The sequence below is a fragment of the Pristis pectinata genome, chromosome 1 (assembly GCF_009764475.1).
Source record: "Pristis pectinata isolate sPriPec2 chromosome 1, sPriPec2.1.pri, whole genome shotgun sequence".
Classification (NCBI taxonomy): Eukaryota; Metazoa; Chordata; class Chondrichthyes; order Rhinopristiformes; family Pristidae; genus Pristis; species Pristis pectinata.
The window spans coordinates 113,415,887-113,435,932 of NC_067405.1; the positions used below are offsets into that span (position 1 = coordinate 113,415,887).

Genomic DNA, 20,046 nt, shown 5'->3' on the forward strand with positions numbered 1-20,046 from the left:
TTATATGGCTGCAGGGAAGAAAGCAAAAAATAGGGTAAATTAATTTTATATTAATTACTTGTGTTTGTTTTAATTTTTAAAAATTATTTAAAAATGCTTAGAAGACATTTTAGTTGATTAAAAGATAACTTTTAAAACTGTGTTGTTTAAAATGTTCATTTCATTATTAATCAATTTTGAATGTTCCTGAATGTCAGTGACCTGTCCCACTACCTTCAAGGATATGAAGATGTGTACCCTAAAATTCCTCTATTGTTCTACACTATTCAGCATCCTATTATTTATCACGTAGTCCCTCACCTTGTTTTCCCTCCACAAAGCTTTACATCCCACTTCTCAGGATTGAAATCTATATATCAGTTTTGTGCCTGCCTGACCAGTCTATCGATGTGTCTTTCAAAAGCTTCTAGAGAATGTTGGCAGGGCTGTTTTGGCCCACCCATGCCATCTGATGCTTGCTGCTACTCAGTGATTCATCAGTCATCTCCAGGACCACTTGAGCCAGCAAGTTCAACCATCAAATCTGAGAAAGGTAAGTTTAGCAGAATAGTGAACAACGAGACTGAGTGTTGAGTCCCACTTTTGGGCCATTATGCTTTTGATTGCTTTACAAGATAGAATAATACTCAATTTACACTTTCAAGCTATTTTCCACACTGAACTTGCTCTAAAAAAATCTGCTTTTAGATTTAACAAAACCTGCACCATATGTACTTACACCAAGAAATATGTTTTTCGATGAATCAAATCCTGCAGCATAAATCCTAGCAGTATATGGTGTGTTTCTATCACAAACTATTCTACACGCAAATCTGGAGATGGTGCTTTGAGTGATTTGTGTCTCATCATTACTCTGGCTACCAGAAACAGTGTCTGTTACCACAAAGTCAATGGGGTTCTCTGTGGACCTTCCAATCTGTGAAAAAAAGCAAATACAAAAAACACAATTATGGCATTGCTGATCATGGCAAAGAAGAGTAGTCCATTGCTACAAGTACATAAATATTTCTAAAAATTAAATCTAATTTTTCCATTTAAAATATTATGCATTAATGAAAATTGAAAAAAATATAAGGATTATTAAATATCAGTTGGATAACATTGAACAGAACATTAAAATTCATAGTTAGCATTTAAACTTCTTAGATTTACATGGTTGTAGTTAAAAACTGTGAGTAAATTTTAACTCAAAGTCTCTCTCCCCAATAAATGTTGTCTATTAAGTGGACACACTTTCATAAATGTTATATAAATGTATTCCAACATTAATTTCTCTCATTACAGAATAGTAATTTATTTTGATTATTGAATTTGTTATATTTAAATGTGTAAAATCATAAAAACTTATGACACAGGAGGAGATTCATTCCATCTCGCCAATGATAGCCAAAAATTAAGTTATTAAAGTTATTCCCACTTCTCAGCAGGTTACAGTCTTCAAATGCTCATCCAGTTACATTTCAAAGGCGATAAAGATTTCTGCCTCCATCATCCTTTCAGTCAGTTGTTTCCAGACTCCCACTATTCTTGGGTTAAAACATTTTTCATCAACTTCCCTCTAATTCTTTCACCAGTTAACTCTAATCCATGTCCCCAAGTTATATGCCTCTCCGACAAGGGAAACAGGTCCTTCTTTCTCACCATCTAGTCTTCAAGATTTCATACACCTCAATTTCATACACTCTCAGCTTCACTTGTTCCAAAGAAACAATTCATCCCAGTTAGTCTCCCCACATAACTTTAATTCTCCAATCCTAGAAAAATCCTCTTGAGTTTTCTTTGAACAGTCTCTAGTGCTACTATATCCCCTCCTGTAGTTTGGTAACCAGAAATGTGCACTGTTGATCACAGATATCTGACAACCCTCAAAAATCAGGAGCTATAGTGTTCACACAGTTTTTGGACTGCTCTGAAGTCCACAATAATTTGTAGATGTGAAGAGATTCTTAGCTTCTCTACCAGAAAACACCAGGAGCAACACACAAAATGCTGGAGGAAATCAGCTGATCAGGCAGCATCTATGTAGGGAAATGGATAGTCAATATTTTGGTTCGAGACCCTCCATCGAGACTGGAGAGAAAGAGGGAGATAGCCAGTATAAAAAAGTGGGGGGAAGGGGTGGAGCAAGAGCTGTTGTTTGGTAGGTTGATCCGGGTGAGAGGGGGGTGATAGGCATGTGAGGGAGTGGGGAGGGTGGGAATGTTGTAAGAAGCTGGGAAGTGATAGGTTGAAGTGACAAAGGGCTGAAGAAAATGGAATCTGATAGGAGAGGACAGTAGCCCATGGAATAAAGGGAAGGAGGTGAGGAGGGGAACTGGAGGGATGAATGTATGGGTGATGGGCAGATTGAGAGGATGGGGGAGGGAAAGAGAAGGGGTGATGGGGCCAGTGGGATAAGGAAAAAATGAGGCTGGAACAGAGGGGAGTGATTACCAGAAGTTAGAGAAATCGATGTTCATGCCGTTAGGTCGGAAACTACCAAGGCAGAATTATGAGGCGTTGTTCCTCTAATCTGCGTCTAGCCTATACTTGGCAGTAGAAGAGGCTGTGGACAGACATGTTGGTGTGGGAATGGGAAGTGGAATTAAAATGGCTGGTTACCGGTAGATCCTGGCTATTATGGCAGTAGGAGCAAAGGTGCTCCATGAAGTGATCCCCCAACCTGCTTCGGGTCTCACCGATGTACAGGAGGCTGCACCAGGAGCACCGGATGCAACAAGTGACACCGATGGATTCAAATGTGAAGTACTGCCTCAGCTGGAAAAACTGTTTAGGACCCTCATTGGTGGTGAGGGACGAGGTGTAGGGGCAAATGTAACACTTAGCGAATTGGAGGGATAAATGCCTGGAGAGGGATCAGTGGGGAGGGGCGAATGGACACGGAGGGAGCGACCCCTGTGGAAAGCAGAGGGGGGAGGGGAAGATGTGCCTGGTAGTGGGATCCTGTTGAAGATGGCAGAAGCTGCGGAGAATATGTTGTATGCGTAGGGTCATGGGGTGGTAGGTGAGGACAAGGGGAACTCTTGATTCCTCTCGATCTGTTCATCAGCCACACATTCCTCCCTCCGGTTCCCCTCCTCACCTCCTTCCCTTTATTCCATGGGAAAAATGGAATTTCCACTGTCCTCTCCTATCAGATTCCATCTTCTTCAGCCCTTTGTCACTTCCACCTATCACCTCCCAGCTTCTTACATCATTATTACTCCCCCTCCCTCACTTATCTATCATCCCCCCTCTCACCCAGATCCACCTATCAACCGCCAGCACTTGCCCCACCCCCTCCCCCCACCTTTTTATACTGGCTATCTCCCTCTTTCTTTCCAGTCCTGATGAAGGGTCTTGACCCCAAATGTTGACCGTCCATTTCCCTCCATAGATGCTGCCTGATATGCTGAGCTCCTCCAGCATTTTGTGTGTTGCTCCAGATTTCCAGCATCTGCAGTCTCTTTTGTGTCTCCAGAAAGCACCAGGTTGGTTGGATCCAGGAATTACTTATTAATTTGAAACACAAGGCTTTCTTGAATTGAAAGCTCTATCATACCTCAAGGAAAATTAAACTGCTCTAAGGCTCCTTAAGGCCAAAGTCCAATAGAAAGAACTGATGGTGGATGGTACAGGAGGTCCATCCATTCACAGATAACTATGACCTATCCCTGCTGAAATTTTAAAACTTGGTGGAGAAGAGTACCAGTCACAAATTCACAACCTCATTTCCCAAGTATGGGAAAAAGTGTACAATGTTAGGAAACTTCAGAGATGCTATACTCATGACCATTTTCAAGAAAGGAAACAACTCTGATTGTAGTAACTACAAAGGAGTCTCCTTGTTTGTCACAAGGAAAATTATTGCCAGGGTCCTCTTTAACCACCTCCTTCCAATAGTCAAAGAGCTGCTCTCTGAATCATAGTGTGGATTCCGTCTGTCTAGAGACACCATGCACATGATTTTCATAGCGTGTCCATCTTATATTTGCTTCATGATGGCATGCAAGCCATGCTCTTAATCAAATAGTCCACATCAAGCAGACTTCAGTCAAGCAAGATTGTGTCACACCCAACATATCTCTCAATCATTTTCACTGCAGTGCTGCAGCTCATCTCACCTCCAACAAATTTCCCACTGGAGCAAAGCTAATCTAGAGAACAGACGGGAAGCTGTTCAAACTAGTCCAGAATCAAGGTCACTCTAACTTCAATCATTGAGCTGTAGCTCACAGATGACATTTATATATGTGCATGTTTGGAGGCTGAGTTCCAAGTCATTGTCAACTCATTCATTGAAACATTTGAAAGAATGGGCCTTATACTTAGCACCTGTAAAATCAAGATCCTCTACCAATCTGCCTTAGGCAATAAAGATCCACAATAAGACCTTGGAAAATATTCCCATATATTGCAAACCACCTCTTACGTCAATATATCCTTTGACTATCTGAGGAAGAGTGTTTGAAGATTTGAAGATCAAGAAACTCATGATCTACCTGGGAACTGTGATCCCTGCCCTTATATGATTTTTAGACATGGACTACCTACATCAAGCACTTCAAAACAATGGAGAGGTATCATCCACAAATTCCTCCAAATCTATTGACAGGATAAGAGAACCACCATTCGTTCCCTTTTCCAGTGTTGAGGTCCTAATTACATTCAGTCATTGACTCTGATGGGCAGGCCACGTTGTTCACATGCCTACACTCCTGAAACAAGCATTGTATTCCGAGCATCATCACGGCAAGAAATCACAAAGAAGATTATGGAAGACATTCAAGGATGTTCTCAAAGCCTCCTTGGAAAAGTGCAACAAGCCCATCAACATGTCAGAATACTGGGCCAAGACTGCTCAAAATGGCAAAGGAACATTCAAGATGGCAGTTATTGAGTCCATCTGTCACAAGTACAAAAGAAGCACAGCATAAATATAGCACATCATCCCTATAGTTACCAATCTGCACACACTATCAAGTACCTCCTGCTCCGCCTGTGGCAGTCTACAGGTTCCTCATTCCAGGATTCCTCTACTCTTCTACCCATCATGGTATCTGACCATTTATCATGTATTCCTTCACCTTGTTGGCCTTCCTGAATGCATTAGTTATCACGTCTCCATACTGAGTTGTATTTGATTTTGTGGCCACCTAACCAGTCTACTGATATCTCCTTCTAGCCTAAAACTATCTCACTATCAAACACTATGTCAATTTTAGCATCATTGATAAACTTCTTAATCATAGCCCGATTTTAAGTTCAAGTCATTATTATATCACAGAACACAGGTAAGTACAAAACACTGCAGAATCCAAATGCACATTATAATTGCTAAAACTCCCTTTAACTGTTACCCTTTGCTTCCTCCTACTATGCTAATTGTTAATTCAATTTGAGAATATCCTTTGGATCCCCTGGACTTTTTCTGATCACTCCACCATTGAGGACTTTGTTAAATATCTTGCTAAAATTCATACCAACTACATCAGCTGTACGTTGCCATTAACCTTCCTTACTGCCTCAAAATATTCAATTAAGTTAGTCAGACATAATTCCAAGTTAACTGTCCTTTTTTAAACCTGTGCCTTTCTAAATGCTGATTTATATTGTTCCTCAGAAATGTTTCTAAGAATGCATCCACCAATGTGGGGCTGACTGGCCCATAATTACTTAGTCTCCTCCTTTCTCCCTTTTTAAACAACTGTACCATGTAAGCCATCTTCTAGTCTTCTATCTTATAGCCAAAGAGGATTGGAAAATGATAGTCAAAGCCTGCGCTATTTCCTCTATTGTTTCTTTTAAGAACTTGGGACTTATCTACCTTAATATGTCCCTCTCTCTCTATGTTTATCATCTCCAATACTTCATATTCTTTCTCCTTAATGTCTATATGTGCTTAATCCCTCTTCCATGACAACAGATACAATCTTCCATTTTGATCTCTAAGTGGACCTACTATTATACTTGTTATCCATTTTCAAATATTTATTAAAAACTTAGGGTTTTCTTGATTTAATATGCCAATAGGTTTTTCCATGCACCCCTTTTACTTTGCTAATTTTCTTTTTAATTTCACCTCTGCCAGGTCTATACTCATCTAGGTTTTCTGTAGTGCTTATCTCCTGGTATTTGAATAAGTGTTCCTTTTTTTTTAATCTTATCCTATTCTGTTTGCTCCCTGACATCCATGAGGTCTATACTTTGGAGCACTCTCCTTTAAGTAAGAACTTACTAGACCTGGGATTTATCCACTCTATTGGGAACTTAGTTGGTCCGAACTCTCAAAATCTCCTTGTGTACCTCCCACTCTCCTAGCATTAATTTACTTTAATGTCGCTCTTTCCAGTCCTTTTTTTGCTAAATCTTAGTCAGGTAAATTAGGTTTATGCTAAATTAGAACTTTGACTCCTCAACTCTGCTAAATCTAACTGAATTATGATCAGTCTCCAAAACACTCTCCTCCTGGCACCTTTACAGTTGCCCAGCCTCATTCCCTAAAATGAAATTCATTATTATAACCTTCCCCTGCCCACAACCCCACAATGCTGAGCATGCTTCACATTGATCAAAAAAGTTTCCTCAGTGGATTTTAAGATCTCCACCTTCTAAATCTTGTACTCCGCTACTACCCCAGTTAACATTAGGAGTTGAAATCCGCACTTCACGAAAAGCTACCCGTATATTTTCTTATCTTTCTCCATCTTATTGTTTGGGGCTAATAATATACAGTACACTCAGCCTCAGCATCATGAATGGTTCCTCAGTTCAATTTATATTTTCTAGCCTATCACCCTGCTCACAACCAACACTGCTGAAACCCTTTCTTTTTAATCACTCTGAAAACCCTGTAAGTGGAAATGTTGAGCTAACATTCCTGCCAACTTTAAGCTGTATTTCAGAAAAGGCAACAATATCATAATTACACATTTTCAACTGTGTTCTTTGTTCGTGGCTTTCATTACCAAGGTTCTTTGCATAGAAGTTTACACAATAAAACAGTTTCAAACTGGTTTTGGTTTTTTTTAAGCTTTTGTTTCTTCTGCATTCTAAACCCATCCCTCTGCCATCCAGGCCTGTTTATTACTTACTGCAGTCAAATTTGCCCATTTCCTTCCTTAATCCGATTCTGTTTTCCTATACCAATCTAAATGTTTCCCATTGGGACCAGTAAACTTTCTTGCAAGATCATTGGGCTTATTCTGCTGTTCTCTCCCTCAGAGTCCTCTATGATTGTACCATCATTTCGGCCACAGATTTACTTGCACTATAACTTCATATTTCTGTACTCACTGATATTTGGCATCAATATTAATCTGGAACTAACTTGACATCCTACTTTTTAATATTATTCTTGTAATCTTCCTGCAGGATTTCAATCCTTCTATCCACCTACATTAATGGCACTGATATAGACCACAACCTCCAAGTGCATTTGTTCCCCTTTTAGTATAATCTGTAGCCAATCTGTGACGTCCTTCATCGTGGCACCAAAGGGGCAACATATGATCCCAGAATCAGATCTGTGACCACAAATATAGTTATCTGTCCATTTAATATTGGAAAGGGTGCAGAAAAGATTCACAAGGATGTTATTGGGTCTGGAGGGCATGAATTATGAGAGAATACGTATGCTGGGGCTTTTTTCCTTGGACCGTAGGAGAGTGAGGGGTGACCTTACAGAGGGTTATAAAATCATGAGGGGCATAGATAAGGTGAATGATCACAGTCTTTTTCCCAGGATAGAGGAGACTAAAACTAGAGGGTATAGCTATAATGTGAGAGGGGAGAAATTTAAAGGGGACCTGAGGGCAGACAGAGGGTGGTGGATATGTGGAATGAGCTGCCAGAGGAAGTGCTAGAGATGGGTACAATTACAATGTTTAAGACATGGATAGGAAAGATTTAGAGGGATATGGGCCAAATGCAGGCAAATGAGATGAGCTCAGGTAGGCAACTTGGTCAGCATGGATGAGTTGGGCTAAAGGGCCTGATTCCATGCTATATAACTCTATGAGACATCCTTGAACCATCACCTTCTCTAATATGCCTGCATTAACCGCCTGGTCCTCCTGGTTTACCTAGTGATCACCCCTTTTAATCAGAAGCTTAACCTGGGGAGACAACTTCCTGAAACTTATGCAAATCTGCTGTAGTGATGCCAACTGGGCTAATATGGGGCAGTTACATCATAACAGATCTACAATTCCTATTTTTAATATTTTATTTGACAATGGAATTGAAAGACTAACTTGCATATTTGAAAGATACATGGACTTAAGTGCTTCTATAATAGAATCCCTTAACTATATGATAGAAGTTGCACATCAGCACAAGTCCAGAATTCACCAAAACAGATCGAAAAGAAGTTTCCTTCTGTTGGGTTACAACACAGTTTGCATAGATATTGTTTTCAAGAATCTTCAAGCATGTAGATTATTTTACTACAATGTGTAAATAAATTTCACCTGAAACATGTCCGTATCTTTATCATGGGTATACTCTACCACCACTGTCTGGTTTCTGGATAATGTATATGAGATGCTATGTTGCCCTTTACAGTTGACTACCTGTAAAACAGTAAGCAGATAACAGAAATAATTATCATTGAACTTGCCACTGGCTTGCAGTAGTGTGAGTACTGTAATAGTAATAAGCTGCCATACACAATAATTTTGTAAATCGACATCATGCGCAAAAACTAAACAAATTTAAATGACATTAGTTGCAAAATAAAAGGGGTAAATATGTTAAATAATATGTGCTACAAATGTATAAAAACTCCCATAAAAATGTTTAAAGCTATTTTTATATTCAAATACAACTGGTCAAGGAGGATAGAATTTTTAACATACAGATCTAAAAGATTATAAATTGCATTATGCTTTTGTTGCTACCTTGCTTCAATACCTTTTCTAGTACATTCACTTTCTTCCTTTTCAAAGCACAGAAAGGTCACTTGACAACTTTGCAGATTTTAATAATGCTGGTATATTTTTGTGGAAGGTGATGCACTTTGCAACTTGATTGCCCATGCTGGCTCTTTGAAGGAGAAACTTTACTTGGCTTCACACTGCTTTTTATTTGCCTTTGAGAGCCTTTCTAACTCCTTTCTAAACTTACTTATGAAATCAGATTCAATCACTTTTCAAGGAGAACCTTCCAGATCCTGGTGATTATAAATGGGAATAGTTATTGCCTCACTTACCTGAGCGAATAATTTTCCATCTACTCCTCTGCTTTCTCTACCTATCAAATGCCCTCACCACCTAGGTGACCCATATTCCAAAGAAATCAGTCCTACCTTTCCCAACTGCTTCTCATAAGTGAAACCTCTCATCACTAATAACAAAACATCCTCTATGTCTCAAGAACATTATTTGAGTTTCCTACATTGCAGCTACAGGAAGTCCCCAGGTTACGACAGGGTTCAGTTCCTGTGAACGATTCAAAACACAATCTATTCACAACCTGGAAATGAACAAAGATAGTGTATGGGAGAGGATCACAGAAACTATGATGGAAGAGCGAGCAGGTACAGGAGAGCAGGTATGGGAGAGCAGGTACGGGAGAGCAGCCACCAGCCAGCCTTACTGACTCAGTGAGAGAACAAGTGTGTCTGTTCAGTGCTCCCACCTCTGAGCAGACAGAATTGCACACAGAAATGCTCTTTTCCCACCCGGCAGAAGATGCCTGCAGCCACACAACAACCAGCAAATCCATCCCCATCCATCCCACCAGTCTCCCAAATGCTCGTTCATATGTACAGGATTTCCTAAGTCGGGTGTTCATAGCTGTAGTGAATGCACATAATTTTTTTTAATGTCCTAACTGCCTTTTAGCACCAAGAATAAGAAGAGACAATTTGGAAAATGGCACAACTCTAAAGGCTGTGCAGCAATATACAGACTTGGGGTATAGATGAATTAATATTTAAAAACAGCAGGAAATGTTGAAAAAGCAATTTCTAAAGCCAAGGAATTCTGGGTTTCATAAATGGGTGTAGAGTACAAAGGCACAGAGGCTACATTGAATTCAGCTCTGTTCACCAGACTTTCAGGACATGAAAGTCCTAGCGTGGGTACATTAGAGATTTGCTGCAATGGTTCCAGGGAAGAGGGATTTCAGCTACAAAGTTACACTAGAGAAACTGAAGAAAAAAATGACTTGGAACTAACTGCTTGTAAGACTGATGGAACAGAGTGAATCAAGGCTGTCATAAAATAATTGTGTGGATATTTGATGGAAATAATCTGCTGGGCTACAGGGATAGAGCTGGGAATGAGATTATTTTACAAGAATACAATAAGTGTTTGATGGGTAAATTGCTTTCCTTCTTCCCCATAACAATTCTATAAGATTCTCAAAACTTCCACTTCACTGTGCATCCCCTGCACACCCCTCAGCTCTCATAACCCACAGTTGTCATGGGTGGCTATTGTATTTTTAATCAGACAGTTTTCGTATCTCCGGGAATTACCTGCATTGCTTCTATCTTTGTTCTGTTCTCTCTCTCTACAATTCTGCCCAATAAACTACTTCTCTTTCTTAGTTAATACTGTCTCAGTCTCTGCATGGCCAATCTTCTGCAGTAATTGCTTTTCCATCCAGAGTGCAGAATGTAACTAATTGCTTTTAAATTTCAGTAACTTTTGAATTCAAGCAAGTCCAACTGAAAACACTTCTTCCACCTGGATTTATTCCAGGTAGTAAGTTTTGTGAATCTCTCAAATAAGTACCACAGGAGTTTTCTTCGAAGTTTTCAATGCACAGCTCAATTGTTAAAATAGTTTCAAGCCAACTACATTTATGCACCTAATTCCCATTTAGGTAGAACATCTGCATTATAACTCCAGGCAACTACAGAATTATTTTTCATTTTCTGTCAGGTTCATTCATAAGAGACTCGGTCAGTTTAAAAGATTTGTAAGTGACTCTGTTTATAAGAGACTGAATTTTCTTCAAAGGCTTTTGTTTATTATGTTGTTTCTGCTTTTGTCAAAAGGATGAGAAGATATATACCAGATATAATTACTGCAGCTTTTTAGTATATCTTTAATTCACTTAAAATGTAGAAACAGAAGCAGTAGAGCACCTTGATGCTGCACTGCCATCAAATAAGCTCATGGCTTATTCTGTGCCTCAAGTCCACTTTCCAGACCCAACCTCCTGAAACAGAGTTGAAACAATTACATAAAAACAAAAGTTCATGTCTATGTTATTGGAATGCTAATCCAGCTAGAGGTCTTTGTATTAGATTCCCAAAGCATATCAGAAAAGATATTTTAAGTATTGTCAAACTTTAAGTATTGCATTGATATTTGGCTTGCTGATGTATTGTGGTACCATATAGATTTGTCTTTCACAGTAAATAAAACTCTTGGCTTTTTCTGCAAAAGCGATCTGTTAGCATGGTGGTTCTTTACATGTTGCAGTGACAAGATACATTAGAGACACGTTATACATATTTCTAGTAAAAGACAAGTGCTAGTATTACAGTATTCATTCTACATAACGTTAATGTATAAAATCTTGCAGGCTATAGATAGCAACTCTAAAGTTAACTTCTAGCATTCAGCCTTTTGAAACGAACTATATTCTGGAAATATGCATGCACTGTGAGCTTGGGACAATGACATATTTGGCACTGGTATGTTATTTTCAACATAGCAAAACACCCCAAAGCATGCCAATAAAGGGCTTCACTATGAGTAGCAGTGTGAGGCTTTTAAAGTTTATGAGAAACGTAGAAAGGTTCAGTGTTTCAAGCATTATGCCTGAAAGCTCCATCACTGCTGAAGAGACTATGTATCAAAAGCTTTGAGACATGGGACTGTAAAAGTAAAAAAAAAATCACATAAGGATCTGTTAATAGGCTTGAGAATAAGGAGATTGAAATCAAATAACTGACAGTCAGGAACCAATAAGGGCAATAGAACAAATGTAATCAATGTGATACTTAGTGGGAACATAAGAAATGGGCAATTCAGTTATAGATGTGTTAGGAAAGAGATCAGGACAGGGCAGAGGAGCACTCCAGCGTGCCATAAATAAGGCTTTGAAGAATTGATGCGACAAAGTAAAAATGTACACAGTCTTGGTAATGGCCTGACATGCAGTTGATGTTGTACTCTGTCTCAAGGAAGACCACAATGCCTTACCTTAACGGGTATAGTCTGAGTGACCAGCAGTAAAAGGGGAAGTAAATTTAGAGCCAAAGTACAGAATTGCTACCTACTTCTGTGAATTTTAAACACAATTATTTCTATTTATCCAGATGCCTCCAGATATCACACTGAGGACTGGTACACTTAACAACCATGATTACATCTTGTTAAAGACTTGATTTACCCAGTGCTAATACACTTGATGTACCAGGCAGATACAACCCAAAGGATCTATAACAATGTAATGCAGTAGGATTGATAATAAACTATGCAGCCATTTTATTTGATATATTTGAGAAGCAGAATAAGGATCAATGAAGACAGTTTTGCCACATATTTCCTTCTTACTTGGGGAGTTGTGGAGTAGGGGAGATACACATCTGTTTTGATGCCTTTCTATTTCAAAAATTACAATGGCTGCATGCATAATAGAGTTGCAAATCATTTTCCTAAACCAGCAAGGGACTCTCATCATGTAAATTATCCACTGGCAAGCAACATGAGAATTCTAATGAGGTGGGAATTCACACAGCAGTTTGCACTCTTTGGAAATTATCGATTTAATCTGACATATCAATTTCATATTAAAGCAGTAAAAGAGTCCACTGAGAGAGGCAGTATTCACCATACACTCTAGCATGAGCATCAATGAACTTGCATGTGTTGAGCCCTGTAGAGCCTCTCTAGCCAATAACAATGCACCAATAATAAAGGTTAAGAATTCCTGAGACAAATATAACAGTTAGTATGTTTGATGCTAAAAGAGCAATATTGTTACAAATCAATAACACATACAACATAAAAAGGTGTTCTCTTAATGAAAGATCCCACAAGCATTACCTTCCATACTCTAAATTGTTATATTGTTTCCAATATACTTTTCTTAGTATAACACTGCAAAAAAAATCACAAGGTATGGAGCGGGGACACTTCAATTTCATACATGCTGTAAACACATTGAGTATGCATATGAGAAATAGCTTTCTTGTTAAAATGGAGTATTTATAATCACAAGACAAAGAAGCAGAAGTAGGCCATTCGGCCCATCAAGTCATCAAATATATACAAGGAGACAACCCTTAAAATGAGATCCACAGCAGTTGTGAAGGTTTTGTTATATACAAAATAGATGTACTATGTTATAACAAATATCCTTATAGCACTAAAATCCACTATCTCTACTAACTTTTGAACGAATTGAAAGTCTTATTATTCAAGTTTAGAATGCAAGAAAAAGATGTGAAAGGGCAGTACTGTAACAGGTTGGAATGTAAGAGTGAAAATTTGTGAACAAATGCCACATCACCAGTAATGTCCCTCACTCCTCATGAAACTCAGAATCATGCAGCACCATAGGCCATTCAGCCCATCCTGTCTATGTCAGCTCTTTGAAAGACCAGTTCAATTGTTCCACTCCCCTGCTCTTTCCCCAAGACCTGCAATCGTTTTCTTTTCAAGTCTCCAATTCCCTTTTGAAATAACTATCCGAGTCTATCTCTAATGTACTGAATGGCATCTCTTTCCTCTTGTTAGTGCTCCTGTTATTACTAGAACAGGGGGATTACTGGAATGAAACTGGAAAGATACAAATCAGTGGTAACTGGAAAGAGCAAATGCAGCAAAAAGGGAAGGGGAAAATGGATGGTAACAAAAAGAACAGTCTTTTGGAGGATCTTACTTTCAGTTCTTTGTGATGGGAGAATATGACAAAATGCAGCATGAGTTTGGAATAAATATGAGAATAAGAATGCCATCAGAGACTTTGAGGGAGCAGATTAGAACACCAGCTTGAATTATGAGCTATAAAGCAGACACTGCTCATAATGAGACAAAATCTGAAGCAGACCACATCTACAATATGGAATATATTGTTCTATTACAATTGATGTATGAATTTTGACCAGAGACGTTAACCCTGTTTTACTGTCCAGGGTGCTGCCTGCTGAGTGTTTACAGCCATTTTTGTTTGTTCAACTGCAATACTGGTTTGGTGGAGGAAACGATCCAAGAATTTTTTTGTAACTGCCATATGCGAAACACTTAAGTTGACTGATAACAGGCCAAATCATGCTGGATGCATCTAGCAGTTCTCTTAGGAACTATCGATATTCACGCATTCCTACCGAAATTGATACCAATATGTCAGGGACTTACTTAGTGACTGTTGCCAGGGCATCTGTCACTATACCCAATCACTGGATTCCACATGGGGAGTGCACTGATAGAGCCCAGTCCTGCTGAAGTTCACTACTATTATGCTGGGGAATTGCCACACAGCAGGTCAGGCCTGGAATAAGATCTGAGACCACATTCAGTTGAATAGGAATTCTCATCCTCTGGAAGGGGTAAGTAATTCTTGTGTCTTCGACCTGAAACTTAAACTCTATTTCTCTTTCCACTGATTCTGCCTGACTTGCTGAGTGTTTCCCGCATTTTCTGTTTTTATTTTTTTGTTAATTAGTTCACCTTAATGTTTTTAAATGATTTTAAAATAATTTATTTACTTAAGTTTTCATTTTAAAATTAATTACTTACATCAGTTTTAACAACTTTGAATGTCTCTGATTGTCAGCGGCATTTAAACACTGTCAAACTCCTTCACAGCTTTCATAGTGCCAAAGGTCCATCTCCAGTTTTGCCTTCTGTACAATTGTGTCAGAACATATCAAGAGTAGGGCTTCAGGAGTACTACTACCTGAGGCCTATTTGATGTTGAGGCTTCACTATGCCTCACCAGATGTTTCTAGGATCCAGAGGCCCACTGTATTAAGTAAGTAGGACATGAGGAGATCTTGAGCTCTAATTCCGAGCACCAAGCCTTCCTTTATTTGACTCATGCTGAAATTGCTTGTGCTATTGCATGTGGTGCATTGTTTTCCTAATGACTGCACATGTTAGTGAAGCAATATTGTGACAGTGACCCTATACTAATCAGAGCTCCAGTTCTTTGAGGACATTTGACCAATTAATCAATGAGGAAAATGTATGCTGCACTACTTCCAAAAAAATCTCTCTTTAGGTACAAAGACCAAAACTGTACACAGTAACCTACATTAGGTCAAGCTAATATATAGCAGTCTTCTATGATTTCAGCAAGACTTCCTTATTTTGGTACTACAAATCATCTTGCAATAAAGGCCATCAAATTATTTTCACTGCTAGAAGTCATTCCGGGCCTTTCAATTTAAAAGCTGCATTGGACAGTCACAGGGGCAGGAAATGAGCTCCCAGATCTTCTGATAATATCCTTATTGATGAAGTTGAGAGGCACAGATTTGGGCTTTACACCAAGGGAGCCAGAAGACACATTCCCTCATCCCACTCAAAACATAGCTGAAGTAGCATCAAGACTCAGTTACAAGAGAAATGAGTGATGGGAATGAGCCCCCAAGGACCTGGCATCAATGCCCCAGAAGAAATTCTGCAACCTCAATGATGTGTTCAAGATTAGTGTTACGACCTTTTGAAATCCAGCTGTCAAAGGCAGCACTGCAACACACATACACACAAAATTATTCCACTCTGGCATAGGCATGCATTCCAACACGGCAGACAATCTTTCTGCTCACTCACTTAACCCATCTATAACTTCCCTTTGCAGATTCTTTGGCACCTCCTCACAATAAACTTTCCCATCTAGCATGATCTGGAAACTTGGACATGTTACACTTTGTTATTTTATAATTTGGGAATAGCTGGAAGGCCCAGAACCAATCCTTGTTCTACTTCTTAGGCAGTCCCTTGTGACCCAGGGTGGCTTTCTTCCATTCAGGTTTTGAGGGTTCTGAGGTGACTGTTGAAGCAAATGTGGGAATTGCAGAATCTTCCACAGAGGGACAGGAGATGCCTGACAGGACAAAGGTGGGTTTTGAGCTAAACCGCTCTTTCTACTATGTATGCTAGGCTTCTACCCATGTCTGACATATGGATGAGGTTCTCAGCATCATCTCAAAGGTTCCTTCTTCACTTTGATTGATCATGGCCAAGAGCACTTGGGAATGTTACATTTTTCTCAAGAAAGCCTTCAGCGCATTCTTGAATTGTTTTGTGATTCCAGCCGATAATCTCTTTCTGTAAGACAGCTCAGGACAGAGTGCCTGTTTCAGAAGTCTGGTGTTGGGCATGAGAATGGTATGGCCTACCCAAAGAAGCTAATTAGGTATAAGTAAAGCCTCAATACTGGGGCCGTTGACCTAGGAGAGGATGCTAACATTGATTCACTTATCCTTTCAGTGAATTTGGATGGTATCTTTTGAGTTTGAAATCTGAAATTGGCACTTTTATTCCTGTTTAGAGTTAATCAATTAATCATGTATTTATGCTAATATTTTATTCCCAGCCCTGTTACTCCTAACCCCATGAGTTCTCATCTCATGTAATAAACTTTTGTGTCGCTACTTACCAAGGGCATTTGAAAATCCAGATATACTACACCCACTTTCTCCCCCTTATTTACCCTGCTAGTTCAAAAACTCAGTAAGATTTATCAAACATAATTTATCCTTCATTAAACCACATTGGTTTTGCTTAATTATATGTTACGTTTTACTCAGTACCATTTTGGTAACTTTGGGCAGGCCATGCCATTCTCATTGTGTAATGATGGATTCCACAAATTTTCTGATAACATATAACAGATTAAGTCGTTTATACTTATCTATTTTCCTGCTCCATCACCTGGCTTAGCGAGTATGCATTATGAGGAGAGACTAAGGGAGCTAGGGCTTTACTCTTTGGAAAGAAGGAGGATGAGAGGAGACATGATAGAGGTGTATAAAATATTAAGAGGAATAGATAGAGTGGACAGCCAGCGCCTCTTTCCCAGGGCACCAATGCTCAATACAAGAGGGCATGGCTTTAAAGTAATGGGTGGGAAGTTCAAGGGAGATATCAGAGGAAGGTTTTTTTTTACCCAGAGAGTGGTTGGGGCATGGAATGCGCTGCCTGGGGCAGTGATGGAGGCAAGTACGTTGGTCAAATTCAAGAGATTACTAGATAAGCATATGGAGGAATTTAAAATAGAGGGATATGTGGGAGGAAAGGGTTCAATAGTCTTAGGCGAGGTTTAAAGGTCGGCACAACATTGTGGGCCGAAGGGCCTGTATTGTGCTGTACTGTTCTATGTTCTATGTTCCATCCTTTTTTAAGTAGCAACATTACATTCGCTACCTTTCAATCTGTCGAGCCTCTTACAAAATCATCAGTAATGCCACCACCTCTTTTAGAACCCTTCAATGCAAGATTTCAGGTTCCGGAGATTTTCTGGTTTTAGACTTCTTAACTTCACCACTACTTTCTCTTTAGCGGTATTAATATTTAAGTACTATACTGCCATTAGACCTATGGTTCCCATCAATTTCTCCCTCTTTAACTATTAGTCTTCTGCCATTTGTTGTTGCTTCCTAACACCCTCCCAACCCTCAGGTTTACTTTTCTCCTTGGAAACATTATTAGCCTCTTTTTTAATTTAATGATATTAGCAACCTCAGTTAGCCATGGATAAATCAGTTTTCTTGTGGGGTTTTTATTTCTTAATGGAGATGTTATGAATTTTGAGACCACTTTAAATGATTGGCACTAGCATCTTCTGGAAAATCTTTTGATATAATTTCACAATCTTATTTTTACCCATTGCAGCCCTCATTATATATAAGGCACTCCTCATGGATGTAATTGGCTTTATTTAAGTTCAGGCCTCTTGTTGCTGAGCGATTCATCTTTCTCTCTCTCTAACTACATCCCAGGATGTATTGTTCTATAAAAACTTTCAGAGTGTATTTTATAAACTCAACTTGCCTCATCTAAGTAATGATTAAACTCCACAATAATTATTATATTATCTTTGCTATAAGCATATTGATTTTCCCTTCAACTATTTGCCTCCCCCAAGGAATGGAAAAGTTAGAAAGTAATGCCATCAAATCTTCATTATCAGCATTCCTGGAGTGCCTGACGAACCTTAAATCTTTGACAAGTTAATGTTGTGCTCTCATAGCCATGTTACTCAAAAACACTTGCACAATGAGGCATTGCCCTTGATCTGTCTTGGATCAACAATTGTTGGTGACATTCCCAGCGTGACAGTGGAATGCCACACTGGGCAACCTCAAAGCTATGTGATATCAAGGTGGCCCATTGTTGCTTGGTTACTACCAAGGAACACAGTAGTGAAGTAAAATCTTCAAGCAAGTCCCCAGGCTGTGATGCAGGTCCTGGCAGAGATCCAGCAGGGTATTCACACGGCCAGATTGTTGTCATCTGCTGCATGTTGTACAAAGCATGCAATCACTCCCAGAAAATACTGCAGGAATCCCCAGATCAGACCTGCCACTGGAATCTTATCTTGAAGGCCCTGATAGTTCTCTCAACCAGCCTCCATATTTCCTTATGATGTAGGAGGAAATTTTAGCCCATTGTTTATGCTGGTTTACAAAGTAATTCCATTCCCCCACTAATTCACCCTGCCCCACCATTCCCATCAGCTCTCCCAAGATTCTACCACATAACTACTCACAATGGGGTAATTTACGATGGCCAGTTAACCTGTCAGATTGCACGTCCTTGGGATACAGGAAAAAACTGTAGAACCTGGACTGAACCCCAGTGGCCACAGGGAGAAGGTGAAAATCTGACACAGTCACCACCAGATATGAGGATCAAACCTGGATTGCTGGAGCTATGAGGTAGCACTCACTTTGCTGTGCCAATATGCTGCTCCTGGTGATCCTGCAGCAGTGATTGTATCAGAGCTTAGCTATATTAGCAGCAACCTGAAGAGCGGTATAGAGCTAAGAAATGAAAATATAGCCATCATCTACCATGATCCAGCCTTCCATATGTTGCAGCAGCTCGTACTGCTTAAGAATAAATGAGCAATATGCATTCCTCAAAATCACGGCATTGACCATGAGAATGCACTTATCACATGGTCTCAGGTCAGTAGGATGCTCAAGGAGTGATAGCCCTTGTGTTTCTGGTAGAAGTTTAAATTTACATAGGGAGCGTGAAGAACTACAAGTGTATCGAATGATTCCTTGAAGCTTCAGAAAGCTTGCAATCCCCACAAATCCACCTGCAGTGACTAATATTCTTTTATTCAAGGAATGAAGTTCTTCTCCCATTTGTACTGATCCTATTTAAATCCTGTTTATTTGTTTTATTTCCCAGGTCAGAAGATGGATTAAACCTCAAATGTTAACCAGTCTATTCTCTCCATGATACTGACTAGCTTTCTAACGGTATGTTTACTTAAAAAAATTATATTTTCAAGGTGTGGGCAATACTGGAAAATTGCATTCATTTCCCATTATTAATTGCCCTGAAGTGGTGATGATTAACCTTCACCTTCAATCACTAAAATCCCCATGGTGACAGTACTCCAGTAATTGTGTTATGTTGGGAATTTGACGATTAATTTGATGAATGGTAAGGAAGAAGCAATGTCACAAGCCCAAGTCAGGAAGGTCAGAAACTTGGGAGATAATGAAATTCCCATGATATTTCTATTCTTACCCTTTTCAGTGTCAGAAGTTGCAGCAAAAGCAACGTTGTCACAAATGCCCTTCAGCCATAGCATACCTGCCTGGATGTAGGTTGTCCAACTTTCCTTTTTGATCACAACAGTCTCAACCTACAAAAACCCAGTCCTGATCTGATGATATGTAACTATAACACAACATTTAAATTCTAAAAGGCTTAGCACATACTTCCTTTCGATGACTCGCCAGGAGAGGTGACAGGGTGGCAGAAGTACCATGAAGACAAAAGCAGTGGAAGTGGGGTCCGAGAGGCAGAAGCAAGTCAAAGTAACCATCTCTAATAAAGTCTTACACTGTTTAGATTAGACTGGGTGGATATGTAAAGGTCTTTGAAACAGAGGGAGGGCGCAATGCAATGA

The 20,046-nt window shown here is 39.4% G+C and overlaps 1 protein-coding gene across 5 annotated transcripts in view; it reads right to left on the bottom strand.

Moving 5' to 3' along the window:
* The window catches only part of LOC127569026 (E3 ubiquitin-protein ligase pellino homolog 2), a 131,973-nt gene that overhangs the window by 12,613 nt on the left and 99,314 nt on the right, over window positions 1–20,046 (bottom strand). For all 5 annotated transcript variants that reach the window (XM_052013298.1, XM_052013290.1, XM_052013304.1 and 2 more), the window contains 2 exons: window positions 8,451–8,552; window positions 719–916 (listed from right to left, as the gene is read on the bottom strand). In XM_052013298.1, coding sequence (XP_051869258.1) covers window positions 719–916; window positions 8,451–8,552 — 300 coding nt within the window. The remainder of the gene's footprint in view (window positions 1–718; window positions 917–8,450; window positions 8,553–20,046) is intronic.